The sequence below is a fragment of the Ailuropoda melanoleuca genome, chromosome 9, assembly GCF_002007445.2.
Source record: "Ailuropoda melanoleuca isolate Jingjing chromosome 9, ASM200744v2, whole genome shotgun sequence".
NCBI lineage: Eukaryota > Metazoa > Chordata > Mammalia > Carnivora > Ursidae > Ailuropoda > Ailuropoda melanoleuca.
The window spans coordinates 41,583,672-41,600,470 of NC_048226.1; the positions used below are offsets into that span (position 1 = coordinate 41,583,672).

The 16,799-nt window shown below is 34.8% G+C and overlaps 1 protein-coding gene across 1 annotated transcript in view; it reads left to right on the forward strand.

Annotated features, from left to right (window-relative positions):
- Positions 1 to 16,799, forward strand: part of C9H8orf34 (chromosome 9 C8orf34 homolog) — a 366,424-nt gene that overhangs the window by 103,599 nt on the left and 246,026 nt on the right. The window contains 1 exon segment of the mRNA XM_034668153.1: positions 5,195 to 5,223. Coding sequence (XP_034524044.1) covers positions 5,195 to 5,223 — 29 coding nt within the window.

Here is a 16,799-nt window from a genome sequence, read left to right on the forward strand (position 1 = left end):
ATTAGCATGTGTTTCTAGAACAAAGACCCAGCAAACTCTGCCCAGGGGACCAAATCTAGCCTGTGGTCTGTCTTTGTGGCCATGAGCAAATAAGCATGTTTCTTATTACATTGTTAAAGGTTGTTTAAAAAAAGAAGAAGAAATATATGGCTATGACACAGACCATATGTGACTTGAAAATCCTGAAGTATTTATTATTTAACTCCTTACAGAAAATGTTTCCAACCTTGTTCTTTGGTAATCAAGTTGAAGATAGAATCCCTCACTTTGTAGCAGGAATTCCCTTTGCTCTAAAAGCAGTTAGCAACCTATCTAAAGAGTGTTTTAATTGGCAAATGGTCAGAGATNTGAGAGAGAGAGAGAAAGAAGGAGGAGAGGAGAGGAGATTACAGGGAATATGAATGTGTCTATGTAAATGTGTAATGGGTTTTAGGGTGATCAGAGGAAACCAAAAACAAAGAACTTGCAGATTCAGGACAGAGAAGGAAGATAATAGATGGAGCAAATACCAGAGAAGGTAGATGGGGATGGAGTCAAGACCAGGTGTGGAGATTGGTCTTCCTAGGAGAAAGAACATATCATCCTCTGAGGTTAGAGAGAACAGTGTAAATGGCTTGTTTCAGAGGGGAGATGGGTCATAACATCCAGGGAGTTTAAATCTGATAATCCTTTAAAAGTGATTAAGTTTTTTACAGTGAGGAGATGGATAAGGGCCTGATAAAAACCTTAAGGTTTGGAAGTGTCCTTCAAAGACTGAAAGCGTCAATTAATCAAGGATAAAAATTAGCATGTGTTTCTAGAACAAAGACCCAGCAAACTCTGCCCAGGGGACCAAATCTAGCCTGTGGTCTGTCTTTGTGGCCATGAGCAAATAAGCATGTTTCTTATTACATTGTTAAAGGTTGTTTAAAAAAAGAAGAAGAAATATATGGCTATGACACAGACCATATGTGACTTGAAAATCCTGAAGTATTTATTATTTAACTCCTTACAGAAAATGTTTCCAACCTTGTTCTTTGGTAATCAAGTTGAAGATAGAATCCCTCACTTTGTAGCAGGAATTCCCTTTGCTCTAAAAGCAGTTAGCAACCTATCTAAAGAGTGTTTTAATTGGCAAATGGTCAGAGATAGGTCTGAGGTATCAGCAGCTTTCAATTTGTTGATACGTGTGATGGTTACATAGGTATTTGCTTTAACACTATGCATTACTCAGTAGTGTGCTGGGACACTGACTCAAAAAATAATCCCTAATTTGTAGCATTTGCCAATTTCCATGGTATAAATACTCCCAACATGGCTAATTTCAGACTACCAATTAGTACTGAATGAAAAGGTGGAAAGAAATGTGCAGAATTGGTTCTCACAAGCCAGTTTGGGCCAGTTTGGGATTTTTTCCATAGGGAAACAAATTTTGGAGAAATAGCTCACTCCATTTCATACCATAGAATTTTCTGACCTACTCTTGTAAATTAATTACACTGACTAAGCTGTAAAGACTTTTGAAAAGTTTCTACTTCCATTTCTTGTGGCTACAACTGAATTTGAACTCTAAGGCTAAACTAATACCTGGGAAGATTCACATCTTGGTGAAGCAGATAGCTGTTGCTTCCTTGATAGAGCACAGCTCAAATTTGGGAATGTGAGAACTGTGTTTTGGCATAAATTTCTGATACCATTGAAACTTGTTTGGAGATTGGAATAAATTGAAATGCCTATAAGCTGAAGAACACAAACGGAATCCATCCAGATAGGCTCACACTACAGCAGAATCAGGAAGCCACCTCTGACATGCCTGTGGGAGCCCTGACCTCTCGATCTAGAAGAGAAGCTTAGTTTCTGAAGGAAATCATTTTCCCCAGTTTCTATAAGTTGGACACCCACTGCTACCCTAAGCCAAGCCTCTTTGGCTACCCTGATAAGACAGTGTTTTCTGTAAGGCTTCGGTTTGACTTTTAGGAAGACTGTGTGTGCCAGTACGCATCGAGAGTCCCAATTAAACGCTGGGTCTTCTTTCTTTATAACGTGTTGTAGTAACCCACTATATTTCTTCTTGCATATTTTCCAGGGTATTTTAGTCTCTGTTCCCTACTTCTTCTCAGCTTCTATAAACTTAAAAAATATAACTTAAGGTATGATGGCTTTTAAGAGTTAATGAAACGGTCAAAAATTGTGAATCTCCTCTCAGGGAATAGCTGTGAATGCTCTGCTAGGCGCTAGGAGAAAAATCCTGGCTCCTCAGTATGAATTGTTCTCACGATGGCTTCACGTTTCTGTAAAGGAGCATTTCTTTAACATTCTTTCAACTGCTTTTAATCAGTTTACGCTTTGATTAAAAATGAAATAACAAAAAGTGAAAAATTTCCTAGGCAATTTGATATAAATAGTAAGGAGCTGATAGAATTATATATATGATAGAGTGGAGATTTGTTTAGATAATTTCTTAGGCAAAGTCATCAAAATATGTAAATGTTAGGAAAATATAATAATATGTATTTGAACAAAATATGAAAGACCAAACACCTGGAACAATTAAAGGCATAATTCCTTTCCCAAACCAAGTTTCCTGTTGCTAGTTTGAGGTTTATTCTGGGACCTGTCACTTCATTGCACTTTAATATCTCTTCATAGCAACCTTCTCTTTATCTCCAGTCTCCACTGGCAAATATTTCTTTGTCTTGCAAAAAAGGTCCTGATGTGTGCTAAAATCAAGAGTAATGGACAGTAAACAGGCCTCAAGGAGCTAGCTCATAAGTGATAGGCAAGTACTCTGTGCCATGTATTCTCACTGTTCAAAGGCCTTTTGGCTTGCTAGTTCTTGGCTACATTCTAGATAGGTGAAGTATTACTATTATATTTATGAATAATGGATTTCAAGAATATGAGGGGAAAAAATTTAAGGATCAACTGAACGCTTTCTAACATTTGAATGAGAAAACTCGTTGCAGGGCCAATGGCATTAATGAAGAAAGTTGAAAAAATCAGGAGGGTTTAAGAAATCCCAGTCAATTGAATCATGGATTATTTAATTCTAAATATCTAAGTTTTATGACTTTGGATGAGAAAGAGAGTTTTGTCGTGTGTATCTTTTTTCTCCTTTAAAATAGATTAAGTCTTTTAAATATTTTTTTAAACCGTATGTTCAATTTTAATCTTGAACTCATTGGAAAGGAACACTTCTTTAGTACTATAGTCAATGTAAATACAAGCATTTAAAATCCATATTTGGCTTCTATAAACCAGAATAATGTATTTTAAATCTTCTATAGACTGTGACATAAAACACTTGATACTCTGAAATTACTATATTAACTTGAAATCAAAGTCATTCTAAGTGACATTCATATTTGTATATATTTTTTAAACCCAAACATTCATAAATGTATGACTTATGTTAGGCCTTTAGAAATGTTTATAATTGCCTGGAGCTTGGGGACCCCTCATTCATCTGCATGCGCTCCCCTACTGCAGTACCTCTGTATCTCAGAGTTCACCACACACCCCAGCTGCAGTGCAGCTCGTCCCTGAAGTCTTCTCTCCTTGAGTTGTTTGAAGGAGCTGTCTTTATAACACAGCAAGTCCTTGAATCATTGTTTGGTTAGGTCTCCCAAAATCCCAACAGCGGTAGCTAGACTCTCTGTTAGCGTAGTGACACATAATAATTCTTAGTTACAATAACTTTTACCAAAAAAGAATTTCATAGAGTATTGCATTGAAGAATGTGTCTCAAATACACTTGTGTTTTAGTTTTATCTACAAGGGGAAATGCCGTGCCACTTACTGAGATGAAGTAGGGCATCTTTTTCTGCTTTGCGTATAATTGACTTACTAGGTCAGTGGAGAGCGAAATAATATATAACAAGCAACAAAGTACAGACATTCTGCCTGATCAGGTGAGGGGATTTTTACTCAGACTTATTTTCTTGCTACTGTTTTCAGGTTCTTTTTTCCAACCCAGCTCATTCTTTCTTGGGCTTTATTTATAGCCTGTTGAACATTGGCTTCAATCTGTTTTTATTTTCTCTGGGTTTCCTTTGACTTCAAACCTTAGAACTTTCCTTGTCTCTTGGCCCATCCTACACTGGGGTTTGACACCAGCTTCCCTTTACCCCATGCCTCAAACCTGAGGGCTGGCTGCACCTGCTCCTGTGCCTGGCCAGTATGTTCAGCCTTAGGCACACCACTGTTCAAAAAAAGAAGTGAGGGGAGATGGGAGGATGATGTTTTTAACCTCATATGTCGAGATTGAAATGCCCACAAGGACTCAGCAACCAGCTCAGGAAGAAGGTCTATGCTGGTGGTAAAGATTCACTGGTCATCACCATATAGAGAAATAAAAATGTCACTGGTATGAGTTAGATTACCATGGGAAGTGTATTAGTGAAAAGAAAAGACAGCTCAGCAAAGAACCCTAAGCATTTCAGGGAAGGACTCCCTACCCCCAAAGAAGAGGATTCCTGTGAAGAAGACAGGGAATGAAGAGAGAGGGCAGCATTTCAAGGAGGAGAATGAAGTTAAAAGAATCTATTATCACAGATAAATAAAGGACTAAAACTTTTTGCTGACTTAGACCAATTTTGGAGGAATAGTAAAGACAGAAATTAGACTGATATACAATGAGAAATGTGTGAATGGTTTGAAGGCAAACCTGTGAGGAGGAATCATTTATCCATTGGCTCAAGAAGCTGTCAACCTAAGGGAATGTAGGGCAAATTCCTTAAGCTCTGTTGTCTGTGTTTTCAGCTGTAGAGTAAGGGAATTAAAATAAATGATCTCCGACCACTATTCTGCTGTAATATTTTATCACTCTAGGAGTCTAAATCAATTCTTCAGAAGGAACAAAATTGTAACATGCTAAGCTGTACTTGATTGTCATTATAACATAAAGACAACATCTCTACACTTGTCTTTGCATGTTTGCTCTGCGTTTAACAATCTGCAAGCAGTATGGTACTTGTTTTGTTTTTGTTGCACTTTTGCGCTATTTCGGCAGTTCATGCTGTTATAGTTGACTTAAATTCCTAATTTGTTTTGTTTGTAGAAAGGATATACCACATTATTTTGAAGCACTAATAAAAGCCAAAAATAGAATGGAAAATGTACTAATTTTACAAATAGGACTTTTGTTTTTGTTTCTAACATCAGATTGTTAAAGGCTGCTTCTAAAACTTCTTTATACATCTCTTTTGAATCCCAGGTATTGCAATTTCAGATGAACTCGATAAGGTAAGTTGAAAGAAAATAATAGAATTTACATTTTAATTCACTGTCTAAATGAAAGACTTTCTGAAACATAAAGTGTTCAAATATAATTTATTTGGTGTTAACTTTTCAAAACTTTCAGTAGCATGCTTTGATTGTTTTATGAAAGTTATTTCATGAAGTATATATATCACCTGCTCTTTGGAGTCAGGAGTTTTAGAATTCGGTTAGAGAAAACGGAATCACTGAATCACTGCACTAAAAAAAGAAACTAATAATATTTGTATTATGTAAAGTATTTCTTCTGTGTGATGGTGAAGATGAGGATAAGGAAGACACTTGTGCTTTTCTATAGCTATCCTTTGGAAACCTTACTCAGTAAGCTTGTATTGTTTTGTTTTTAAATTCCAAGATGTGAAGAGAATATGATGGTGCCTTCACTGGGGTGATAGTTAGGAAGGTGGTGAGAAGTGACATAATTAGGAATATATTTTAACAGTAGTGTCAGTAGAACTTGTTAAGTGTATCTGATGTGGGGAGTTGTAGAAGATATCAGTCAGTGATGATTCCTAGGTTTGGGAGATGAACAATGAGGTAAACTGTAGTGCCATTTACCAAAATTGGAAAAACTGGGGGAAAGCAGATTAGGCAGATTGCAGTAGCATTAAGGGTTATCTTTTGGCTTGTTTATTTTGAGTTGTCTATTAAGCATATTTATATGCCCTATTACTCATGAGAGACTGATTTAGTTATACATTTAGGAGTCATTGGGATAGAAATTCTCATTTTTGTTTTGTTTTGTTTTGTCTCAGGACCCCTCTACACTCTTATGACAGAGGGCCTCAAGAGGCTTTGGTTTGTGTAGATTATAATCATTTATCGATATTTACCATGTAAGAAATTAAGACTGCTAAAAAATTTACACATTGTTTATTTTAAAAATAGTGATAAAACCATCATATTGACAAAGATAACATTGTTTATGAAAAATACTTTATTTGCCAAAACAAGGTATTTTTGAGAACATTACATTATTTATATTTTTGAAAGTCTCTTTAAGTGCCTGGCTTAATTGGAAACTTCTGAATTTTCATAACTACTTCTGCACTCAGTGTGTTATGATATGTTGTTTCAGCTGAAAAAAATCTGACCTCAGATATATAGTTGTAAAAGGGCAAAGCACCGAGAAATAGCCATTAATATTTGGTGAATGTTGACCCAAATATCTCTCTAAACAGAAGATATATTACGTACAGCCGGCTTGGTGGCTAGATACATAGATAGAAAGAGAATGATAGAAAGTATTGTATAAAAAAATGGGATTCTGTGAATACATTTTAAAATAATAAACTATAATGTAATAATTGTATTATTTTTACAAAAACAATGAAGTTAGTACTCTTCTATTCCAAATAGGATTATACCTTTGAATTTTGTACCATAAAAATACATTTCTGTTTAGCTAAATAATAAGTAAAATTTATCAATATACTTTTAAGTGTTAAATATAAGTTAATAAACCATCATAATATTTAAAAATTAATTTGTATCTATACTAACTCTGTGCAAAACTGGATCTTGACTACAAACAATNAAAGAGAATGATAGAAAGTATTGTATAAAAAAATGGGATTCTGTGAATACATTTTAAAATAATAAACTATAATGTAATAATTGTATTATTTTTACAAAAACAATGAAGTTAGTACTCTTCTATTCCAAATAGGATTATACCTTTGAATTTTGTACCATAAAAATACATTTCTGTTTAGCTAAATAATAAGTAAAATTTATCAATATACTTTTAAGTGTTAAATAAGTTAATAAATCATCATAATATTTAAAAATTAATTTGTATCTATACTAACTCTGTGCAAAACTGGATCTTGACTACAAACAATAGCAAGTAGAAAAAGTGGTAGATGTGGTCTCTTGGCTTTGTCCTGATTTTCTAGTCGTCATCTTCCTCTGTATGTCCATCATTGTCTTTGCCCCAGCTGGCCTCCTTCTTATACCATGACATTGCTTACAACTTGCAGAAATTTCTTAATTCCTGCTCTTGCATTTATATTCTGTTTTCACTTTAAGTACAAAGACCTCATCATCTCTATTTCTAGGTTCATTTGCTCCTTCCAATATATTCTGCAAAGCCCTGGCTGCCTGAGCCATAAATGAGCTTGCGTGATTTTGCTTGGCCCTGTCCTTCCTTTCTTCTGGATTCTGACTAGTAGTTGGCACCTTTTTGGTGAGCTAAATAATATACTAATCGTTCTTTCAACTGAAAATAGATTTCACCTTCACCCTTAGAGGATGCCATGATACTTGATTAGTAAGTATCATCCTCAGGACACATCCATACCCCAAAACCCTCTCTCTTCCAAGTACTATCTGAGAGGAGTTTCTATTTAACTAAATTGCATACACTGCTAATTTTCATTTACTTACCTGATATTTTTGAAAACTTCATGGACGTCACTGAAATTTATTGTACATTTAATATTTTTAATTTTTGTTGGGAAGATGTCAATAATTGTCATAAATAAACTTTTATTTAAAAATTACTTATGTCAGTGTAAAGAAAATGTTCCCATTCTCATACCTAATTTTTTGAGAGTTCCAGATAATAAAAGGCAAACACAGGCTGCCAGAGCCATAACCACTATTCTTTGCCTGCCTGGAAAGCAGCTTTGGTTGAGGAGAGAGTTGGCCCCATGGCGCTCTCTGCTGACCATGAAGCTCACAGTCCTGCATTTTTCTCAGTAAGAAAATATGAATCTCAGGCAGATACTAAAAATAAAACCAAACAAAATGATTTACAGCTTGTGTTGACCTGACACCTATGTCTTTAATGTAATAATAAAATCAATTAAGTTAATCCTTTTAATCTTCCATTAAAAATTTGGGGGGTTTGCTAAAGATCTGTTTTTCTTAACCTTTATAGGTACTGATCATTTACTGTCCAATTCTAATTATATTCAATTGTCATTTTTTTGAAATGATTTTTTTTTCCTGTGGCTTTTAAAGTTTGTGAATTCTGATAAAGGTAGTAAGAATGATTAATTTTACTTAAAATGGAAACAATAAAATAAAGCAGAGGCTAATATTAGTTTTAAGGCTTTTATTTTTAGTTGTAGGAGTTCTATCAATTTCTTAATCATTAGTCTTGTCCTTCCTCTTTTCTTAGCCATTGTATTGGTTTCCCATTGCTGCTGTAACAAATAATGCAGATTTATTATCTTATGTTTCTATAGTGTAGAAGTTCAACATGAGTCTCCCTGGGCTTAATTCAAGATATCATAAGTTGCATTCTTTCCTGAAGTTCTAGGGGAAATCTGTTTCCTTGCCTTTTCTAGCTCTTAGAGGCTGCCCTATTTCTTGGTGCATGGCCCTTTTCCTACATCTTCAAAACTAGAAATATCTCATCTCTTCCTAACTGTAGCCAGGAAAAGCTTTCTGCTTTTGTGGGATCGTGTGATTAGGTTGGGGCCACCTGGCTAATCTGGATAATCGAATCTTAACATTTTTAACCTTAACCATGCTAAGTCCCTTTTGCCATTTAATGTAATATATTCCCAGGTTTGGGGATTAGGATGTGGACATTCTGGGGAAGCTATCATTTTGCCTCACAGCCACTATTCAGGTTCAGATAGTATTACCTTTCATATCTGTATCTAATTCTTCAGGCTGCTACCATTCCAGCTCATCCTTCAAAATGCCATATAGTAGACATGGTTGGTGCCTGCTCAGTTTCCGTCGCGGGGGCAGTGTGACCAATACTTTAAATGCTATGAGGTTTGGGTGCTTATGGGCTCACTCTTTTCCTGAGGATTCCTTCAGTCCATTGGGAGCCATCCTGCCCAGAGATGCCTGGGTTGGCGCTCAGCCAGTGACTGACTTGAAATAAGACCCTGACTTGTCATTTATATTCCAGAGCTCCTTATGAGATCAGGCTGTGGGTAGACTTTACCCGAACCCCAGTATTTGCCTAGTTTCTTCCCCTATCTTCTGCTTCCTTTACTCTCTTACAGGTTCACTTGAGAGACCCTATGAATATATCACATTTTTAGCCTCTGGTTCTAGGAAAACTTAGATAATCTTGCTAAAAATTTTCCATGACTCCCTGCTACTTCAGATTAAATCCAAATTTCTAACACCAGAATAAACAGTCTCCATTTTGTCACTAAAATCTGTATTTTTTGCTTTACTTCCCTCTTTTTCTCTATTCAGAGTCTGTTTTCTGCTCAACAAGGAATAGTATAAGGCAGCTACACTACAGTACTTCTAAGTTGTATTTTTTGTTTATTTCCACATTTTTGCTCATTGTCATCCCCTCCCCTCTCTCTAACGTTTCCATTTTTCAAGTTCCAGCCTTCCCTGATCACTCTTGCAGAAAGTGATCTCACCTCCTCTGAGTTCTTAGAGGATATAGCAACCACATCACAAATGACACTTCTTGTCTCATATTATGGAAATTTTTGTTCACTGCTTAAAGAAATTGCTTGATATTTTGGAAAAATCCACAGAGTAAACCTTGGTTTGAACCTTGGCTCCTGCTATTTACTAATTATGTGGAAAGTTATTTGTAGATGCTGGGCTTTAGTCTCCTTCTCTGTGAAATGTATGGTTTTAGTAACTATTGAAAATAACATCAATTACTCTACCACTCAAAAATAATTTCAGGCAGATTGCTAAAATATCTAAAATATAAAACATTTAAAAGGAATATTTGGGAAAATCATTTCAAAGGGAACAGAGCATAGGAAATATATGTCCCCTGCGCAATGTGCAGTCTTGAGGCTCAATATCATCAACTCTAGTTGAGCCACAATTGAGTTTTTTGTCACTTGCTATCATCACCACTCATAGGATCATAGCAAACCAGTTGTTCACGGGAAAACTATTCCTACTAATGATTCTTAAGAAGAATATCCCCCATTTATGCTCATGAAGTGGATACATATAATGCATCAATAATATACTTAAAAAATTTTTATGCTTCTGTGCACCAAAGGATATAATCAACAGAGTGCAAAAATAACTTCCAGATTATGAGGAATATTTGCAAATCATATATATATATTATATATGTATATATAATATATATATAACAAGAGGTTAAGATCCAGAATATATAAAGAACTCCTTCAATTCAACAACAAAACAAATAACCTGATTTGAAAATGGGCAAAGAACTTGCATAGACATTTCTCCAAAGATGATATACAAATGGCCAGCAAATATATAATAAGATCCACATGTCACTAATCATTAGAGTGATGGAAATCAAAACCACAATGAGATACCATCTCAAACCCCAGAAAATAATAAGTGTTGGTGAGGATGTAGAGAAAATGGAATCTTTGCACACTGTTGGTGGGAATGTAAAAGGGTTCCGTCACTATGGAAGACAGCATGGCAGTTCTTAAGAACATTAGAGATAAAATTACCAGAATATCCAGCAATCCTATTTCTAGGTACATATCCAAAAGAATTGAAAGCAGGATCTGGAAGATGTATTTGCACATCCATGTTCATTGTAGCCTTATTCACAATAGCTAAAAGGTGGAAGCAAGCAACCAAGTGTCCACTGATGGATGAATAGATAAACAAAATGTGATATACACATACAGTGGAATATTATTCAGCCTTAAACAGGAAGGAGATCTTGTCATATGTTACAACGTGAATGGACCTTGAGGACATTATGCTAAGTGAAAAAAAAGTCACAGAAAGGCATATGCTGTTTGATTCCAGTGATACGAGGTGTCTATAATAGTCAAATTCATAGAAACAGAAAATACAATGATAGTTGCCAGGGACAAGGGGGAGTGGGACATGGGAGTTGTTCAATGGGTATAGGGCTTCAGTTTCACAAGATGAAAGAGGTCCACATCAACATTGGTTTGGACAGCATTGTGAATGTACTTAGCATTACTGAATTATATACTTAAAAATGGCTTAGGAGGTTCATTTGTTTTACTGTAGTTTAAAACAATATATTCTTACAGTAAATAAGATCATTAGTTTCATAGGAGTTCTTTGAATAATGTCTGCTGACCTAGACAGATGTCATAATGAAAAAGCAAAGTTTAGTTGGAACAATTCCACAGGAAGTCACAAATAGTGGGGTATAGGACAGTGCTTCGTGTGGTGTTCTGGCTTAAGTAAAAGATACATTTTAGAGAGTTACATTTTAGGGTTATAGACAGTTTGCATCTCTTTTAGACAACACATCATTTAGACAACTCATTTAACTAACTTTTGTTAACTATTGAATGACAGCTTGAGTTTCTAGTCCTTGAATCTTTAAATAGGTGTAATTATATAAAAATGGATATAATAATAACGAACTATTTAGTGCATGCTATATTCTAGACCTTGAGCTAAGCATTTTTTATAGATTACACCGTTGTATCCTAATGAAAAAATATATTTGTTGAGAACTTACTACATGCCAGGCAGTGTTCTAAATTATTTACCTGCAATATCTTATTTAATATTTACTAATACCCTGTGAAATTAGGTGCTATTATTCCCATTTGACGAATGACAAAATTGTAATGCAGAGATGTTAATAAGCCTATCAGAAGTTACATTAATTGAAAATAGAAGTGGGACACAGACTCAGGACATTAACCTCAGGACATTAACTCAGAGCCCATGCTTTTAACAATTATGTCATGTATATGATATAGTTTCTGTTAGTTATCAGTCTAATAGATGGAAAAATAGGAGCTCTTAGAGTTTCAGAAGTTCTCCTTTGTCCACAGTAAATGGAAGAACTGGAACTCAAACCCAGACTGTTTATACTCCAAAGTCTATACTCGTAGTCTCTCCAGTGGATTATGCCAGTATAGTTCCTATTACAGGTGCATGGTGCAGAATAATCACTCAATTAATAATTACTGTCTTTATTAGAAACTCTTTGTTCACAGTGCCTATGAAGTGTGCACTAAGCCTTTGGGAAATCATTGTGTAGGAACCAGAACTAAATAGGTTCCATTTCTTTGGTCCAGTTTCACTTTTTGTGGCCTTTTACTATATTTCCTACTATGAAGATATTTTCTTTGAGTTATTTTATTATATTAAGAGATCTAGTTCTAATATGATGGAAATCTAGAAAGGGAGGTAGACAGTGTAGTGTTCATGCTCACAAATAATGTTTCAACATGGAAGTTAAGTATATATGAAACCATGCAAAAGACTAACGAGGTACATAATAATGGATTGTATTTATCAAGCATACAATATGACAGGTACTGTGCCAGGTGTCTGAAGTACACTTTCTTACTAACATTTGCAAGAGCCCTATGAGGAAGCTCTCATGTCCATTCTACACACAGGATAGTTGAAGCCCATGGAGTTTTTTAACTTGTATGAATTTACAGATATAGATAATATACTGTAGAACTCAGATTTGAGTGCGAATTTAACTCCAAAACCCATTTTCTTAAATACTATGTTATGTTGCCTCACTAAGAAGTAAGAAGCTCAAAGGAAGACTATTTTTTATTATTTCAGACTGGCTATCTGATGTGAGCAACATAATCTGGTACAGACATAACATGCCATGGGCTTTCTAGCCACCTGATGATTGCCCCCACTAAGTATACCGATGGAAGGACTGAAAACTTAACTCCTTCAAAGATAAGATATTTTTTCACCAGATAGATTTGTTTTGCTGTTGACTTTCCATTTCTATTCATTTCTCCCCAGGCAAACAAATCTGGATTGCATTCCGTGTGTGTGTGTGTGTGTGTGTGTGTGTGTGTGAGAGAGAGAGAGAGAGAGAAAGAATATGTGTGTGCACGTGCATGTCTGTCTGATTATTTGGCGAATGGTTTTGGGATTTAGAGCATACTTACACTGTTATGATCCTCTGTCTTGTTTCTGTGTTCCAGAATCTCTTGCCCACCCACATGTGACCACCTACATGCATATCATGTATTTTCGGCAGTAGAGAAAAATCCATAAAACTGCTTAATATCTTGTGTTGGTCATATGTTTGATTTATAACAAGCAATAGTCCTAATATTAAGGGAGACCACCAGTGTAATTATTTTCATGTTTTATCTTAAAAGCCTATCTCTCAAAAATGCAATGCGAAAAGTGACAATCAAGGAAAAATATTTGCAGTTTACATCACAGGCAAACCTTAATAACCCTAATTATAGGACACTTCTAATAATAGAGAATAAAAGGCCTAAATTCCACTAAAAATGAGCCATATGAATAGATTGTTCACAGAAAAAAAAAAAGAAAATGTTTCTTAATCATATTAAAAGATGCTAGGCGCCTCATTCAGAATAAGAGAAATGCAGATTAAACACCACTGCTTATCTACCAGATTTTTAAAAATCCCCAAGTTAATTAAAATACTCTGTTGGTGAGGCTGTGAAGAAATAGACACTTTCAGACATTACTGGTGAGAATGCAAAATGGTAAAAACGTTATGCAGGGAAAATTTTCAATATTTAAAAAGCTTTATGTGCAATACTTTTTGAACAAATGATCCTAGTTCCTTGAGTCTATTCCAAAGACACACTGACAAAAATATAAAAAGACTTATGCATGAGGTTACACCTTACCGTGCTATTGTAATAGCAAAAATTTAAAACAGCTAAATGACCATTAAAAGAAAAATACTGGCTACATTATAGTACCTCCACACAATAGAATATTATATAGCTGTAAAAACGAAAGAATATCTCTATAGAGACTTCAGAGTAATTCCCAGGATATATTCTTAAGTGAAAGAGTCAAGAAGAGGAGATATGTTTATAAGTGTGCTACCATTTATCTGAGTAAGTATAATGAAAATGTAGATACATATTTGCTTATATTAAAGCCAAAATAACAAGAGCAAAATCTGTCATGCTGTAAAACACACACACACACACACACAGACACACACACACACACACACACACAATTGTTTTTTAAAAGTTACCTATAGGAAGGTGTAGAGAGGAGAGGATAGGGATAGAGGCTTGATTCCTTAGAACTTTGAATGTATATGCACTTGGGACCACTTAAATATATAATTTTAAGACAAAATCTTGAAACAGTAATTTTTTAAAAAGATTTTATTTATTTATGCGACAGAGATAGAGACAGCCAGCGAGAGAGGGAACACAAGCAGGGGGAGTGGGAGAGGAAGAAGCAGGCTCACAGCGGAGGAGCCTGATATGGGGCTCGATCCCATAACTCCAGGATCACGCCCTGAGCCGAAGGCAGACGCTTAACTGCTGTGCCACCCAGGCGCCCCCGAAACAGTAATTTTTAATAATCAAAAGCAAAGTGAAACAAATCAGCACAACTGTGTTTCAGGTTGGTGGTGCAAGCACACTGAGATGAATTACTCCAAGTCATTAATTATAAGCTCAGTGATCTGATTATTCTCTGTTCCCTAAGGACAGAGGGAACAGCAGTACACTCTTAAGCTGTTTTTGGAAATCGTGTCATTGATGGATAGTGTTGGCATTTTTATGAAGAGATTATTGTCTATGCTTTGTGTGATATAGCAAAGAAATAATTATGTTGATATCCTTAAGAACCAGAATTTTTGGCATAAGGGAAAGGAAATACAAATGTAGGATGAATATTAAGTAAAAACCCTATAATCCTGTTTTGAAGTGGAAGTATCATTAAGAACTCATATTTTTTTTGATGAATCACTAAATTCTACACCCAAAATTAATTTATACTCTATGTTAATTAACTGGAATTTAATAAAAACTTGAAAAAGAAAAAAAATAATTCCTGTTTATTTTTTTATTTAAATTCAATTAGCCAAAGTATAGTACATCATTAGTTTTTGATATAATGTTCAATGATTCATTAGTTCAGTATAATATACTCTCCACTGGCACTAAGCACAACTAGAGAGCAGGTATTGTTTTTAAAATATCATTCTCTATTAAAAGGAACCAGGGCTCTTTGGAGAAATGGCTGAATCTAAGGCTGCAGCTAAGAAAGTATGCACTGTGTCTGGATTATCTTTTAGTGTCAGGAAGTAAAGATGCAATCAAAGAATGAGGGAACATTTCAAAAAGACACAGGAGACTATTTGTAGGAGCTCCTTCTAGGAACTTTTTAAAAACCTAAAAATAATGATACTAATATGTTTTAGTCCATTGAATAAAATAATAATCCGCAAGCCCATTCTGATACACTTATGTATATACATATATACATACACAAATGGAAGTGAGGGGGAAGCTCTTTCTCACAGTAGAGTACCAACAAATAAATTTGGAAGGAATGGTGAAATTAGAAAATCACAAATTGGCAGCCATCATAGTAATTGATGCAGGGAAGGGTCAGCAAAGGATGTTGAAATTAGTAGGTGAAATTTTGATGAATTATGGATTATCTACATAGTTTCAGAGTTACTCCCTAGAAGATACTTAATAATTAACAAGAGAGAAGTAGCAGCTTTACCATGGAGAAACATGAAAGACATCACCTTAACCAAGTGGCCAAGGTTAATATCACCTGTGATGAGATAAATCAGCATCATGTGCCTTTTGATATGAAAGGAATACACCACTTCTGTGTCATTCTTGCCAAAAATTCATGATTTGACTATAATCATAGGAAACATTGGAAAAAGACAAATTGAGGGACCTCCTGAAAAAACAACTGACCCATATTTTCAAAAAATGTCAAGGTCATAAATGTCAAATACTGAGAACCGTTCTACATTAAAGAAGGTTGGGCAACAACAAGAAGGCCATGACAATTGAATGCCATATCTGATCTAGGATTCTCTATTGCCATGAGCAACTTTATTCAAATAATTGAGGAAATTTAAACAAGGTTGTTATATTAGTATTGTATTTATGTTAATTACTGGTTTTGATAATTATACTGTAGCCACATAAGAAAATGTCCTTCTTTTGAGGAAATAACACCCTGAAGTGTTTAGGGTAAAGGGTCTCATATCTGCAACTTACCTTCAAATGGTTCTGGGGAAATTTTATATATAAATATGAAAAAGAAGGATAATGATAAAAGCAAAATATTAACCAACAATGTTGACATTATTACATTAACAACACTTGGACAATCTGGATGAAAGGTATACAGAAACTTTTTTTTCTTTTCTCAACTTTTTTTGTAAGCCTGAATTATGTCAAAATAGAATATTTAAAACATACCTATTTCTTATATCTGTCCACTATTACTGGTCCCAAAATAACGAGTATGTCCAAGTGTCCAGAATCTAGTCTTAAAATATATTTCCCACTAAAATGAATTTGAGTCCCTTGGAATAATGGCTGATTCTGGGTTGGAAGCAAAATCAGCCTAAAATATCCTGTCATGCCAGAAAGTGAGAACATGTGAAAGACCACTTGGCTGTGTCAAAAGAGCTCAGGAGCCAACTTTAAATAGTCTCCCACTGGAAAGAGTTGAGAAAATTTGAACATGAATAAGAATAATAACTGCGGTGTAGTGAATTATATCTAACATTTAAAAATCTTTATGTTCATCCAGAAATTAATAACCTTAAAATTATGGTTTTTTTTTCAATTTAATCTCCTTTTGTGTTTTAACTTTATTTTTAAACAACAAATTGCATTTATAAAAATTTAGGA